This window comes from Arachis hypogaea, chromosome 11, assembly GCF_003086295.3.
Source record: "Arachis hypogaea cultivar Tifrunner chromosome 11, arahy.Tifrunner.gnm2.J5K5, whole genome shotgun sequence".
Classification (NCBI taxonomy): domain Eukaryota; kingdom Viridiplantae; phylum Streptophyta; class Magnoliopsida; order Fabales; family Fabaceae; genus Arachis; species Arachis hypogaea.
Genome location: NC_092046.1, coordinates 128,189,497 through 128,205,029, shown reverse-complemented (window position 1 = coordinate 128,205,029; position 15,533 = coordinate 128,189,497). Strand labels below are relative to the sequence as shown.

The 15,533-nt window shown below is 32.2% G+C and overlaps 1 protein-coding gene across 4 annotated transcripts; it reads left to right on the top strand.

The window, feature by feature from the left end:
- Positions 1–7,923: 7,923 nt before the first annotated feature.
- On the top strand, positions 7,924–15,259 carry LOC112722584 (respiratory burst oxidase homolog protein A). Of its 4 annotated transcripts, none has more exons than XM_025773666.3 (14): positions 7,924–8,604; positions 9,634–9,790; positions 10,051–10,099; positions 10,315–10,428; positions 10,987–11,409; positions 11,920–12,306; positions 12,385–12,480; positions 13,032–13,147; positions 13,228–13,330; positions 13,506–13,685; positions 13,811–13,945; positions 14,156–14,287; positions 14,439–14,517; positions 14,772–15,259. In XM_025773666.3, the coding sequence occupies exons 1-14, from the start codon at positions 8,163–8,165 to the stop codon at positions 14,879–14,881; spliced, it is 2,523 nt and encodes an 840-aa protein (XP_025629451.1). In that variant the 5' UTR covers positions 7,924–8,162; the 3' UTR covers positions 14,882–15,259. The 4 variants fall into 4 exon arrangements, with proteins under 4 accessions (XP_025629451.1, XP_025629452.1, XP_025629453.1 ...); XM_025773667.3 differs by having other exon boundaries at positions 8,028–8,604; positions 9,634–9,724; XM_025773668.3 differs by lacking the exon at positions 7,924–8,604 and adding an exon at positions 8,960–9,534.
- The last annotated feature ends 274 nt before the right edge of the window (positions 15,260–15,533 follow it).

Below are 15,533 nucleotides of genomic sequence, written 5' to 3'. Positions count from 1 at the left end.
AAGTTTACTGCTTTCCCCCTGATATTGTGGTAAGGTGTATTAAGCTCAAATTTTGGTATATTTATGTAATGTACTGTGTGTAGTAACTGTTTCTTTCAGTGTTATACAAATTCTGCAGAATATGGCTTTGGGGAATCATGGCGGTGGCGAGTTCTTACATTCAAAAACAAAAAAGCCCTTCGACATTCAAGACTACTCAATGTTCATCCCTTATTTGGACATGCGAAAATTGGCATCTCATTCATATGTAAGTTTTCGTTTCTAAAACTTATCACAATTCTTTCGTTAGGCGCCAATTAAACTAAAACATCGTTCTGTCAGGCCAAACTTCAGATATTTACCCCGGTTTGCTATTTTATTTTGCTAATTTATTTTTGTTTTTAGCTTTGATTGTGCTATTTATGTAATGAAATGGCTCGAGGTACTTGAACTGGAAAATATTAAAAAGGAAAAATACGACTGGGAGAATTGGACGCAGGTAATTATGTTTAAAAATATATAATTCTGTATTACTTTGCTAAATTAACAGAGTTTAGTAAAAAGAAATTTTTTTAAACTGTAGGCGGAGGTGGACCATTTCAGAGTTGAATAGCTTCGCAGATTCTGTTTCATGAGATGAATCAAGATAGAGATAGAGCCATTCGAGAAATTGAAGGAATCAGATTGTCCAAGCCTTCTGCAGCATTGTTGAGTCCATATTGTCAGTTAGGTTCAAATGATATTGACAATGATTGAATGTTGTATAGTTTGTGATTAGTGATGGAAGAAAAATGTCGGTAAAGATTTTTTCACAAAAATTATCATGTTGCAAGTATAGTTCTAAACCGACAATTAACCCTCAATCAATGTTTAGATTGTTTATCACAAATACAAACCCAATAAAATTAACCGAAGTATTCAAATCTCGGGTCGTCTCTCAAGAAATTGTAGGGAAGTATATTTATTATTGGTTATGAAAAAGCATATTTTTGGGGTTTTTGTAATAAGGAATAAGAAAATATAGATTGCGAGAAAAATAAACTAATAACTAAGAAAGCTCTTAGCAAGGATTGAGAATTAGAAGTCCTATCCTTATTATCATCATCAATTGTGATGGTAAATATGAATTGCCTTCACTTAGTTAACCTCTAACCAATGGAGGAAAGTCAAGCGCATACAATTAACTTGAGTTCACAAGTCCTAGTCAATTCATAGTGAGAGACTAGCTTTGGTGAAGTTCAAGCTAACCGACAATCTTCAATCGCCAATCAACAAAAGACTTTTGATAACTCAAGAGTCTCTAAATAATCAATCCAAGTCAAGAACATAAAAATCTAAATTAAAATCCAACCAAATATTTTATCAAACACTTAGAAGGCGTAAAATAAAAACATAGAAAACTAACAAGACATAGCAAAATCTAAGACTAACAATTGCAAGAGGAAACAATAACAACAAATTAAAGAAAGCAATCATAAATATAAAAACATAAATTGCATTAATATGGATTAAAGGAAACAAGAAATATTCATAAACTAAATTGGCAACATAAGGAAATCAACAAGAGAAATAGATAAACTAAAGTACTAGAACAAATAAAAGTAGAAGAAAATTAAATTAAAGTAAGGTAGAAATCTGAATCTGAGAAGGAACAAGACTAGAAACCTACATGTAAAACCTAAAATTGTGTGAATGAAAGTTAGTCTCCCTTCCAGCTCCACTCTGCAGCCTCTAATCTGTATTTTCGGGGCTGAAACTGGGTCAAAAGCAGCCCAAAAATCGCCCCCAGCGAATTCTGTTTAATGCAGCATGTGACGCTCGTCACGCATACGCGTCGAGGCCAGCTTCCCAATACTTCACTTTCTTGTGTTCCTTCCACTTTTGCATGCTTCCTTTTCATCCTCTAAGTCATTCCTGCCCTATAAAATCTGAAAACACTTAACACACATATCATGGCATCGAATTGTAATAAGAGAGGATTAAAATTAGCAATTTTAAGGCCAAAGAAGCATGTTTTCAATCACAGCACAAAATTAGTAAGGAAAATGTAAAACATGCAATTTACATGAATAAGTGTGAGAATAATTGATAAAATCCACTCAATTCAATACAAAATAAACCATAAAATAGTGGTTTATCAATTAGTTTAAACACATACTTTTTGTATAGATTGTGAATATTCAATCCAATCTTATTATAAATTTTGTTTGCATTAATAAACTTCTATGGAGCTGTCTGTGCTCTATTCAAAAGGTGTTAATTATAGGTTCCAAAAAATCAAGGGAAACAAAGATCAAATATACTAATACGCCCCTTTTATAATACACCAAAAAAAATGGGGAATACACCCTTATTGCATGCTTACATATTTCTCTTTAAAATCTAACCAGGAGTTATGGCAATTCAGAAATTTGAATTATTACCCTCCTTAGGTATTGAATTGTATATGTATTGTAAATTTAAAACAAACAAATCCTTTCAGGACACTAATTTCCAACACAAACAACAGCATCTCACTAATTTCCAACACAAACAACAGCATCTCAATATATATATATATATATATATATATATATATATATATATATATATATATATATATATATATATATATATACACACATAAGAGAATGTCAAAAATAAGAGCATGCAGAATACACCAAAAAATATTCATCGGTACACCCAAATAGTGTCACTTTACACCCCAAATCATGTCCTGTGCTACTGAATCTCTGAACTAATAATTCATAACATGTCCATGATATTGGTTGGAATTTGATTGCACCACTGATCCCCTATAAAAAAAAGGTTCAACTGCGAAAAAATAAACTCACATATTAGCAAAACTATTAACAATATTAAACTAAATTACCCACCCTGTTTAAAGAACATCACTTTTACCTCGCTTGCTTAGAGCTTTTGTTTTCCTTTTCTTTGAAGCATTTGCAATCTGTTTTTCCATCTTTAAACCTAGTTTATTTTTGGGAAGTCCTCTTGTTCTCACACGTGGAGGGCTTTGAAGCTCGTTAATAGCTTCAAGTTAGCATCTTCGTGAGATAACGAATATTTTTCGTTGCTTTTGGCTTTGTGTTCTTGCATCTCAACCATGGCATTATCGTATGTGCGGTGCAAAATCGTAGTGAACTCCTCGGGTTCTGATGCAAATTCACATATATTCTGTGAATGAAACACCAATTTGTCAAATCTCTTGCTTCTTGGCTCTAACAAAGGCTCATCGTGGCTGCTCTTGATGTGTGTGTGTCTCCTCTTTATGTTCTTGCTCTATCGTTCCAATATGTATCTCGGTGACACTTTGTTTACTCGTTCAAAGCTTAACACGCTTAAAGCGTGACGGCACAATATCCCTCTTGACTCGAATAAGAAGCACTCACATTTAACTTCGGCTGCTACCGCATCATATGTAACCCCAAACTTGTTGAATATTGAGTTAAAAATTTGTTCTACAACTTCATATATCGTATAACCTAGAGCGGAGTGCTTTGATCTTATGATGCAATTCACCTTTCCTCTGAATTGTGCTTGAAATTCCTTAAACTTATCGTGAGTATACACGTGTTGAAACTGAGCTTCTATTGAGGATTTTGTTTCACACGGTATGATGGTATGAAAATCTGCAGCATCCGATTCTCTCTTTCTTTGCTCCCTGCTTCCTAGGCAATTGTCGTATTGTTTGACGAATTGGATAAGTGAGCTGTTTTGTGTAATGAACTTGTTAAAAAAAGCATGCATGCTCTCGCTCCTTTGTGTGCTTCTCATCCCGGTCCAGAAGTGGTGATCGAGATAAACTGGAATTCATATATGACAGTCTTCGAAAAGCTCTGCAAAAAACACCTAAATCAGAACTAGGATACACCCAAAAACTTGCAATGTACACCTCTGCTACAGAATTAAAAAAAAATATTACCTGAAAGCCACTTGTTGTCCCCAAGACCGTACTTCATCAGAAAATCATTCTAATTCTTATCGAATGATTCTTTCGTAAGAGAGTTCCAAACAACATGGCTCATCTCTTGTTTGATTTCTTGGTGTCTTTTATAGCTGTTTAATTTGCTTGGAATATTCTTCATAGTGTGCCAAATACACCACCGGTGAATTGATGTCGGTATACAAGCCTCGATGGCCCTTTGCATCAATGCGCATTGATCGGTGAGAATGCCTTTCAGAGCATTTCCTCCCATGCAACAAAGCCAACATTCGAATAACCATTTGAATGATTGAGTATCCTCGTTTTTCATCAAAGCGCATCTGAAAAGTGTTGACTGACCGTGGTGATTCACCTCGACAAAAGAACCAAAAACCATATTATACCTGAATATGACGAAACAGAAAATAAAATAGTTAAATCCGCCGAAATAATCTCTCTCTACACCCAAAAACATGCAATGTACACCTCTGTTGTAGAATTGAATATTACCTGTTTGTATTGTAGGTGGTATCGAATGAAATAACATCTCCAAAATACTCATAGGCAGCCCTGCTCCTTGCGTCCGCCCAAAAGGAAATCTTAATCGACTGATCGACCTCAAGTTCGAGCTCGAAAAAGAAATTCTGATTCTTCTCTTTCATTCTTAATAAGCATTTTCCGAATTCTTTTGCATCCTCTAGTTCCGAAACATTCCGTACTTCTCTTGTGATGTAACTTCTCACATCTTTTTCAATAAAATTTGACTCGCGGTGACCCCCGACTACTGCGACAAATGATTGGTATGTTTTGCTTGGTCTGATTCCGGCTTACTCGTTATTCTCTATTGTACGACACACGGACATGCTTAGTTCCCTGTGCTGTTTAAGCATCTCTACTTGATTTGGACAGCAGGGATGTGAATGATGCAACACGACCTTCGAAATGATCCAAACACCAATGTCATTCAATATGTGTATATAAATTCTTATAGGACAATTTAAACCAGCTGAGAGATTTGTCTTCTCGGTCGGAGATATTTTCAATTTTCATTTTCCCTCTCTGCTACATGTAATCAATTGGTTCTTAATTTCATTACCCTTCTTATTTGGGTTCCGAGCTCTTGTAGAAAAACCTGCAACTTTCGAATAATCTTTGTAGAATTTTGCAGCATCTTCAAGCATCTTAAAAGTCATCCTAACCTTTAGAACAAACTCCTGATCAACATCGCACAGAAACTGCAAAATACACCCAAAAAAGACCACAATACACCATATTAAAAGCTAGGATAAACTATAGAATGCAACAACAACTATTCAATAAGCATCAAATAGAAACGATTCAACTATAAAATCTTAAACTATGAACAAACTACATTGTCTAGATTCAAACTACACCTCATTACTTGATTCGAGTCAAAACAATAATACAATTCACGATCGTTCAATTGACAAGTCAGAACCTGTAAATACACCCAAAATCTTATTACACCCAAATATGTCTGATTTACCCCAAAAAATACGATATAAAATGGACAACAATGGACAGCAATTTTCATCAGAATAACTACATTACATTCAATTTAAACAATCAACAATGAACAATAATTTTCACAAGCAAGGTTCACAATATTATTCACCTAGATAATCATAAACTACTAACAAAAACATTAATTAGAATTCAATCACACCTCAGGCACTTCATTCGATTCAAAACAATAATCCACTTCGCTCTAGTCTAGCTGACAATCTGAACTTGAATCATTCATTATCTTCAAAACGATTTCAGAGCTTAATTTCAAAAACGAACGTAGAGAACAAAGAAAATCGAAAAAAACGCAGAAAGAGAACACAGAAAGAAATGCACGAAACAACGAAAGAGAACGCAGAGAGAACGTATGAAAACAAATGAAGAAAAACGCAGACAAATTCAAAAAAAGAAACGAAATCCTTTTAAAAAAAGAAATTATATATTCGCGCGTTGATTGAAATCTGTTAAATTAAGAGGCGCGTGGAATGGGCGTGTGTAGACGCGTGCATGAGGGTGGTTTAGAGAAAAAAGAATTGTATGAACTTGTATGATAAAATAACTTCTATAGTAAAATAGCTTGTACGTAAAGAACAATTATATCTAAATTTAGGAGAATTTGAAGTTGAATTCAATAAGGATAGATCCTCTAACACTTCATGTCCCCTTTCCACCAGGCTTTGGGCCTTGTGTGGATGGGATCCATATGCATCACAGCCCAATGAATACTCTTCAGGTAAGAGAAAGAAAGGGTCCTAAAAGGAATAATATCTCTAAATCGGTGGAGTCCTTGGAGACTATAAAATAAAATATTCAAACTAAGTGTAAGTAAAAATAAAATAAAAAGTAATTAAAATTAACTAAAAAAAATTAAAGCCCTATACTCTTTTGAATTAGTTATACATCTAATAAATCACCATTTGATCAAAAGAATATCTATATTAAAATCGCGCGTACACAATTTTACTACAAATTTCGTTTATTTTTATTTACGCAACATTCCACACAAAACGAAACCAAATCAGTTACGACGCCCACCGCAATGAATATTGTTTGTTTTCTTTTGAGTCACATGGCTCGCTTTGACTTAAAATAGAGCATACTTAAAATTAAAGTTAACATTTAGTTTGAAATTAAAGTACTCTAAAGACATTTATTTATTACATTTTTACTATTTTCTTTTACTATCAACCGGCATCCTTTAATAAAATCTAATTAGATACGACCATCATTCAATTTTTGAATACATATTAGCTCCCGTTAATTTTAGCGAATATTTATAATATATGAAAAATGTTAGGTAAACAATGACTATTTTGAACAATATGAACAATCACTAATCAAATAAAAATACATTACATCCTAATTTAATGCTATTAATTAAATTTATTTTTTTAACCCTATTAATTCACATTATTTACATATTGTTCAAAAATGTTGTTGGTTACCTATACTTTTTCATAATATATAGCTGTCCTAAAATAATTATGACAAAAAAACACATATTAAGAAAAATAGCAAAATATATAGCTTGAACATTAATCAAATTACAATATATGAATATAATAAATTAATCTTATATATAAAAGGTAAATTTCATTTAATACAAAGATACTTAATATAAAAAATATTTTAAATTTTATAAATTACAAACAAGTACCTTGGACCCAATTGGCAAACCCTTAGCTAGGCTTGGTGATACAATAACACATTAAAATAACTTACTTTGCTACCCAAAAGTGGTAACATTTTTCCATTTGATCCTTCCAAGTTCCAATAGAACCACTTAGCTTTAAAATATTTTTCATTTCCATATATAATTACTATAGCATAGTATGATATATGATATGATAATTAATAATATTCATGATCCATACCACACACATTATTCTGTTTGCTTGCTCAGTGAAAAATATGAGGTGTCATTGATTTAGCAAAGATAGGAAAATGAAATGACAGCGTTGTTCTTCTCTCTTCTCCCCCACATTTCAACCAACACACCAACACACAAATATATAGATATATTATTTATTTTTATACGTCACACAATCTTTATATTTCCAATCTAATAATCCACCACCATGGATTTGTTATGCAACCTATAATACCTGCCCTTACTTAATCTACCTTCATTCTCTCATATAATCAGATAGATGATCCAACAAAACCTACATTAATCATCTTCATCAATTATTTCTATATAATCATATACATTAGTCCACACACCCATACCAAACCAAACACACATACACATATATATACAATGTATTATATTAATTTAATATTATTATCCTTTCTTTTACACTGGAACAAATTGAAAACCATTATTGTCCTTTCTCTTTTCCCTTACTCAACCACTCAATTCCAATAAAGAAAATTCTACACTACTACTCCTACATGAAAAAAATAATATAAATAAAATAACAAAAAATATATACAATTATTGCCAATTTGCTCGTGCATTATTTGTAGCAACATAATTTAGCTAGCTAGCTATAGTTTTCTTTATCTCCTTTCATGGGTCAATTTTTGAGTGCAATTATTATTATTCAAGTGAAGACTTTGTAATGATCCTTATAAAAAAAAAAAAAGAAATTATTCACCTTCTTTCTCTGAAACAAAAATACATTATTTTCTCTATGCTTATTATTATTATTAGGGAAATGCGAATGAAAATAATAAGCTAATTAAGACACAACATCATCAAAGAGTTTCTCAAAACGACCCAACAACAATGGATAATGTTCATCATGTTCAAGTAGAATCAAAAGCTCCTCATCATCAGCATCATAATCATGATAGTCATCATCGTTCTTCTCTCATTGCTCTCATGAGAGCATCACCATCTTCTTCATTGACTCCCTCCTCCTCCACCTCATCTTCTTCTTCTTCTTCTTCTTCTTGGACCCTTAAGAAATACCTCCTCTACGACCACCCGGGTCCGACCGGGTCCAATAATGTTCCTCCTCATGATGATGAAGATCATCAAGAACACCAACTACGACCACCACACGTGGCAGAAATCCACGAACTTCAGAAAAGAGTGTTCATCGATGGCATTGTCGGTCACAGTGGGATGCAATGGAACCATGTGAACAGCCGGTTCGACCAAGTTTCCTCCCCCAGAACCAGCCCTGAACCGGTTGTAGAATGGTCCAACTTTGCCTTCTGCATTGGTGAGAAAAATTGTTTTGGTTTAACTAAATTTTTTATTTTTTTATTTTTAAATATTTATAATTTTTGTCGGTAAAATTTAAATATTTTTCTATTATATGCTAATATAATATATTAAATGAAGAAATTAAAAAATAATAATTTTAATTTATATTGACTAATACTTTTAGCTAGCAGATTCAATATTTTTAGTTTAACAGTTCAATATTATATTTTTAATTAATATTTTTAAATATTATAAATTAATTGGTCAAAAATAATAAATTATTATAATCATATAGTAGAAATGTACAATTCTATCAAATATTAATATTTTACATTTTGCTACATTAGTATTTAATAAAATAAATAATATCAGAGACAAAAATAAATCATTTTTATATGTTAATAGATGAAACTAATTTTTTTATATGAACAAAAAATTTATTTAGTATTATAAACAAATAAATTTTTAATCTACTTGTTACTTTACCATCATAAGATAAATATGAAAACAAGACACTTAATATAAAAAAAAAATTCGCATAGATATTTCTTTTTATAAGAAACAGAAAGTCAAACATTTCTTTTTATTATTATGTGTAATTTATAATATTTCAGTAATCACTTTATTGAGTTGTTTTCATTATCTTTAATCATAAAAATTATTATGCGATGCATGATTCTTAGAAACGACACCGTTTTGTGTGCCTTAAATTTCGGTGGCTGCTTTTGTTTGCCTTATAGTACCAATCAACTAACACACAAGAATCATAGGGTGAGCAAAGCATAGTAGTTAGCCACCTTAGCCACGTTCTTCGCATATGCTATAATGTCTTACATTACAACACAGTTTGTATAATCAATTACTCGTTCCTTAATTTGGTTCAGTTATCAATGTTTAACATTTATTTTATTTTGAATCCTCCACTTGGGTTTCTTTTAATTTAAAGGTATTGCTTTTATTTAAACCAACTTAATCTGATTTTGAAAGTTGTTTGTCTCATTGATTCTTTTGCCAATCATTATTGTTATTGTTCATTTTTCAATAGGGATGCAGTCTTCACCAGAATTTGCCAATGAATTGCTAAGAGCATTAAGAGGAGGAAAGCATTGGAAATTCAACATCACTAAAACTGATTTGTACCGTTTCTGGCTTCGGATTAAAGATGATTCTTTTGATTCAAGAATGCGAATTTTTTTTTACATGTAAAAAATTTACACTAAATTATCATACTCGCATCTTCAACTATACTAGGTGTATATTAATTAAAATTAGCTATTAAAATCAGTCACTAATATAAAATATATATTAGAATACAAAATATAAATTGAAAATAAGTTAAATAATACATATATGAATACATAATAACTGGTTTTAGTAGCTAAATTTAGTATATAAGTAGCATTTTTGCCACACCTTAACAAGTTTATTTTACTTTTGACTGTAATTTTTTCTTTTACTATAGGTGTAACAGAAACAATGATGGAAGAATTACCAAGACGGATATAAAACAGGTTAATTAATAATTAATCTTAAGATGATTGAAGAAAAATCATGTTACTATTTGTCATGTTTTTGAATGTTCATGTTAGATTTATGGCACCTAGTCCTACCGGGACAAGTGTATGATTAGTAAAATATAGTAGGTGTGTAAGAAACAGTTAATTGGTTCTAGTAAGCATGGGCATGTTCTTTGTATTTTTGACTAATAATTTTGGCGCTTGTGTAGACAATTGTATTGGCTGCATCTACAAATAAGTTATCCGTGACACAAGAAGAAGCCGAGAACTCTGCAGCTTTGATCATGGAATCACTTGACCTCCAAAACAAAGGCTACATTCAGGTACTAATTTTAATTGAATAAAAATCACATGTTTAACTCTTAAAATTTTAAAAGTTTAGTTAGTTTTGTGTCTTTTTAAGAGTTTAGTTAACATGTATTTTCAAAGTATATTTAGTAGAAGTTTTTAAGTTTTTACTAAATAAATAAATAATAAATGCAAGTTAAGTCTCAAAGTAATTTTTGAGATTGATTATATGCATAAAAATAGTTTCTAATATTTCAATTGCACTAATTACATCTTTAAGATTTCCTATGTACCATATAAGTCTCTGAACTCTTTTTAATCAAGTAACTCATCACATGGTTAAAGATTAACGTGGGGCACTTTTGACAATTTCAAAAATATAATTGATGTAATTAGAATCTCAGAAACTATTTAAATGCACATAATCAATGTCAGGGATTATTTTAGAGCTAAATTTTGTATTTTTCTTAATACAAATTTTTAATTGGTAACATTAACATGTGTCTAAGGACAAGTATTAGCTAAACTCAAGATTTAAATATTGATAATTCAAGAGACACATTATTCATTATGCATTGTTTTTTGTTTTCTAGATATCTCAAATGGAGTGTCTCTTGAAGTTAATCCAAAGTCCATCAAAGAAATCATTAGCAGCAGGAGATACAGAGAAGCAAAATAATGTGGAGAGCAACAAGAATGGGTTCCTTAAGGAGCAAGAAGCAATGTCGAGGGCGGAAGTGTTGTTCCGAACGAACTGGCGGCGCGCTTGGATGGTTCTGGTTTGGGTAATGGCTTGCATTGTGCTGTTTGGGTGGAAATTCTATCAGTACAGTCATAGATCAGGATTTCAAGTGATGGGTTATTGCCTTCCAACTGCAAAAGGTGCAGCTGAAACATTGAAACTCAACATGGCTCTCATTCTCCTCCCTGTTTGTAGAAACACAATCACTTGGCTCCGCAAGGATCCTAGGATCAACTATCTCATTCCTTTTAATGACAACATTAACTTCCACAAGGTACACCCTCGTCTAATTTTGCCTGCATTTCGGTTAATTAATTGTCCACTCTGAACAACATGGTACATTTTGTGTCTAGGCTCTATACATTAGGACTATTTTTAAAACTTATTGCAAATATTAGGCTAGTTTGTTTGTTTACTATCCCAAAATCCACATATATACACATAAATATATGCATTTTGTTTGTTATTAAGATACTAATAAGGAGACATAAATAAATTTGTCATAAAAAACAAATTTACTACTAATAAGGAGAAAATTGTTAGTAAAATATGCGTGTTATGTCTAATATCTGCATCTTAATCTTTTGACAAAATACTAAATACATGTATTTTGTGTGTTGTTGTATGTCAATATGTTCTTATTTTACTAAATAAACAGTGAATATGTATCACTGTAATTCATATCTCGGATAGATATAAACAGCAACCAGAGTCTTAACAACAAAAAAACATACTTTGTCTTTCTGTTTGTTAAACTTATGATGTTATTGGAATTTATATGCAGCTTATTGCAGCAGGAATAGTGGTGGGTGTGGTCTTGCATGGCGGTACACACCTTGCCTGTGATTTCCCAAGAATCAGCGGCTCGAGCACGGCGGTTTTCCAGCAGACTATAGCGGCGAGATTCGGGTTCCGGCAGCCAACGTACTTGCAAATTTTGGCCACAACAGAGGTGGCAAGTGGGATAGCCATGGTGTTTCTAATGGCCATTGCATTCACACTTGCAACAAAGTGGCCGAGACGTCGCTCGCCGGCGCTGCCGGTGTCCCTAAGAAGGGTCACCGGCTACAACACATTTTGGTACTCACACCATTTGTTTGTTATTGTCTATGCATTGCTCATTGTCCACTCCATGTTCTTGTTCCTAACTAACAAATGGACCGAGAAAACGGTTAGTCTTTTCTGTCTTTCACCAAATTTTGATACAAAATTATTTTTTTCTCACTGATAATTTCTTTTGTACGTGCAGACTTGGATGTACATTGCTTTTCCAGTTTTGTTATACACTGGAGAGAGGATCTTTAGAGCTGTAAGGTCAGGATCTTATGAAGTTGATATCTTCAAGGTAGTATTTGATCAACTTTTTTAGCAATAGTAGAAACATTGAACTAATTCTCCGTTAACTTTATCATTCTTATGTAACCGTCCAAAATTTGGAAATTTCCAATTTCATTTTTGTTCTTGTAAGTATGATTAAAAATTGAGCAAACCGTCATTTTTGTTCAAAAAGATTCAATTTGGATATGGTGACCCATGAAAATAAAATGACATTATGCCTTTCAAAGATTAATTCAGTTCTAAAGTGTCTTGATTTTTTATAAGCATGTTTAGTAAAAGGCGAATACTCATATGAAGATGTTTTGATGTGAAGATAATAGTGGACAATCGTGGGATAAGTTGACATATTTGACTAAACAGTTTAATATAAGACTAACATCTTAACTAGATATCTTCGTGATTAGCTACCATAAAGTGAGTTATTTTTATCCTTTCAAATTTTGTTATTTTACGTCGAGGGAATATTTTTAACAATTTTTTCATGTTCAAATAACTTGTCAGATAAAGTTAATCTTCAAGGGATTATAATGTCATTTAGCTATGATAATTTGCATGCAGGTAAGTCTGTGTCCCGGAAAAGTTTTGTACCTGAAAATGCAAAAACCTGAAGGCTTCAAGTACCAAAGTGGCATGTATATATTCCTTCAGTGCCCACAAATTTCATCCCTTGAATGGTACTTCAATTTCTACGACATTAAACACTGCTACATTTTTAATTCAGTATTAATCCATTCCAATCTTGCAATATTTGCAGGCATCCATTTTCCTTAACTTCAGGACCACAAGATGATTACCTTAGTGTGCACATTAGAACTCTTGGAGATTGGAGCTACCAAATATACGACCTATTCCAAGAGGTACACGTATATATTGTCAAATGTGAGAGAAAACGTGTCGGTGTCAAAAAAGACGTTGTATAATAAAAGATCACACTTAGCAACATTACTTAAGAGAAAAATTAAAAAGATTTATTTTCATAAATAATTACAGCATTGAATTTCTAAAAAAGAAGGTTGTGGGATATGAATGCAGGCAGTGTTAACAAGATCAGAAGTGTGTCCAAAAGTGTACATAGATGGGCCATATGGTTCTGCTTCTCAAGATCATGTTAAGTATGACATTGTGATGCTGATTGGCCTTGGTATTGGAGCCACACCTTTCATTAGCATCCTCAAAGATGTAGCAGCTACAACACACAATGATCATGTTCATGTAGGCTTCTTTTTTTTTTTTTCAAAAAAAAAATATATATATAAATTCTACTGTCTATTTTCTTATTACTACACATCTGTAGCTATTCCATTAAACAAACACCAAAACTTTGGCATTTGAAATAGAGTGGTGTGAGAGAATACGGCAACTTAACAAAGTGTCCGCAAAAGGCATATCTCTATTGGGTCACAAGAGAGCAAAATTCCCTTGATTGGTTTAGAGATGTTATGAATCAAATTGCAACTTCAAACAAAAATCAGGTATGTCTAAGTCTAACCACAACCCCATTTAAAAATATCACAAAACCATATTCTCCTGAAAAATGTTTGACTAACTGGGTTCCCATATAATTGGAATGACTCACATTCTCACTTAAAGGTGTGAGTCAATACCATATACAATACAAAATGAATAAATCTATCATTACTCTTTTTCTAATCGTTGTATTTTTTTGGTAATCTGTGTTTTAGTCGGTGGTGGAAATGCACAATTTCCTTACTAGTACCGTGTATCCTGCCGGAGATATCCGTGCGGCGCTGCTAAGTGTCATTCAAGGGTTGCATCACGCCAAGAATGGCACTGACTTAGTTTCCAGGAGCCCAGTAAGTTCATCTTCTTCTTAGTTATATAGGCAGTTTATGTCAGCAACAACAATGTAGGAAGAGTGAAATCTGAGATATATTTGAGTATTAAGTAAATTAGTACCTTGTTACATGAATTATAGAATAATTTTGTCACTGAATTATTTATCAGATATACACTCATTTTGCTCGTCCGAATTGGTTCAACATATTTGCTAGATTAGCTCAAAGGCACAGGGGAGCTAAGATTGGTGAGAATCTCTATCTCAAATTCTTTACTTATTAAGCTCAATGCATTGAATACATAAAAAATATTAAAAATTTTCTATTATTATATTTTTAAAATATACCCGGCACAAGTTAGTTAAATTCTACTTATAATACCATTCATCACATTGGTTATTGTGATATATGTAGATAAAATTGATGTTTAATAATTGAAATCCATATATTATATATTTTGCCCCAACTAATGCTGTTACTAATGTGAGATTTCCTGTTACAGGGGTTTTCTATTGTGGCTCATCTAATTTGGCAAGGGAGTTGAAGAAGTTGTGCACCGAATTTTCCACCAAAACCACAACAAGATTTGTTTTCCACAAGGAAAATTATTAAACCTTGAATGATTGGTGTTGTGTCAAATTCATAGTGAAGAATGCAAATTAAGTCAGGTTCAAAGCAAATCATCAACTATCTACTCTAGAGTCTAGAGAGTGTGTTTGGTGCTATTTTGGTAGGAATTAAGAAAGTATTAGTTATATACCAAGAAAAAGAAAGAAAGAAAGTATAGTTATCAAAAGGAAGGGAAAAACAAATTGAAGAGTTATATATTTATAGTAAGGGAATATTGTTTTACCAGATATAGAAGTAAATAGGAAGAGAATATTTTTTACTTATATAAGGCATGTTGCATATTTTTTTTCCCCAAAGATATGTAATTGCATTACTTTGTAAAAAAGAAATACTCAATTAAGAAGTCGCGGGTTCGAGTCACATATCTTTCCAAATACCAATGAGTTATAGTTCAAATGGCATAGACTCCCCATACTCAATTAAGAGGTCGTGGGTTCGAGTCACATATCTTTCCAAATTTTAAAGCCAATGAGTAATAGCTCAAATGGCATAGTCTCCTCATACTCAATTAAGAGGTTGCGGGTTCGAATCTCCTATCTTTAGTAAAAAAAAAAAAGAAAAAAATACATTGTCTATTATAGAAACAAAGACAAAAGAAAAAGATTGGATATCTCTCACTTTGATAAATATCTAG

Coding starts and splice junctions, on each gene's coding strand:
- LOC112722584 (XM_025773666.3), top strand. CDS start 8,163: ATGGATAATGTTCATCATGTTCAAGTAGAATCAAAAGCTCCTCATCAT. Junction 8,605..9,633: donor CAACTTTGCCTTCTGCATTG/GTGAGAAAAATT, acceptor ATTTTTCAATAG/GGATGCAGTCTTCACCAGAA. Junction 13,686..13,810: donor CACACAATGATCATGTTCAT/GTAGGCTTCTTT, acceptor CATTTGAAATAG/AGTGGTGTGAGAGAATACGG.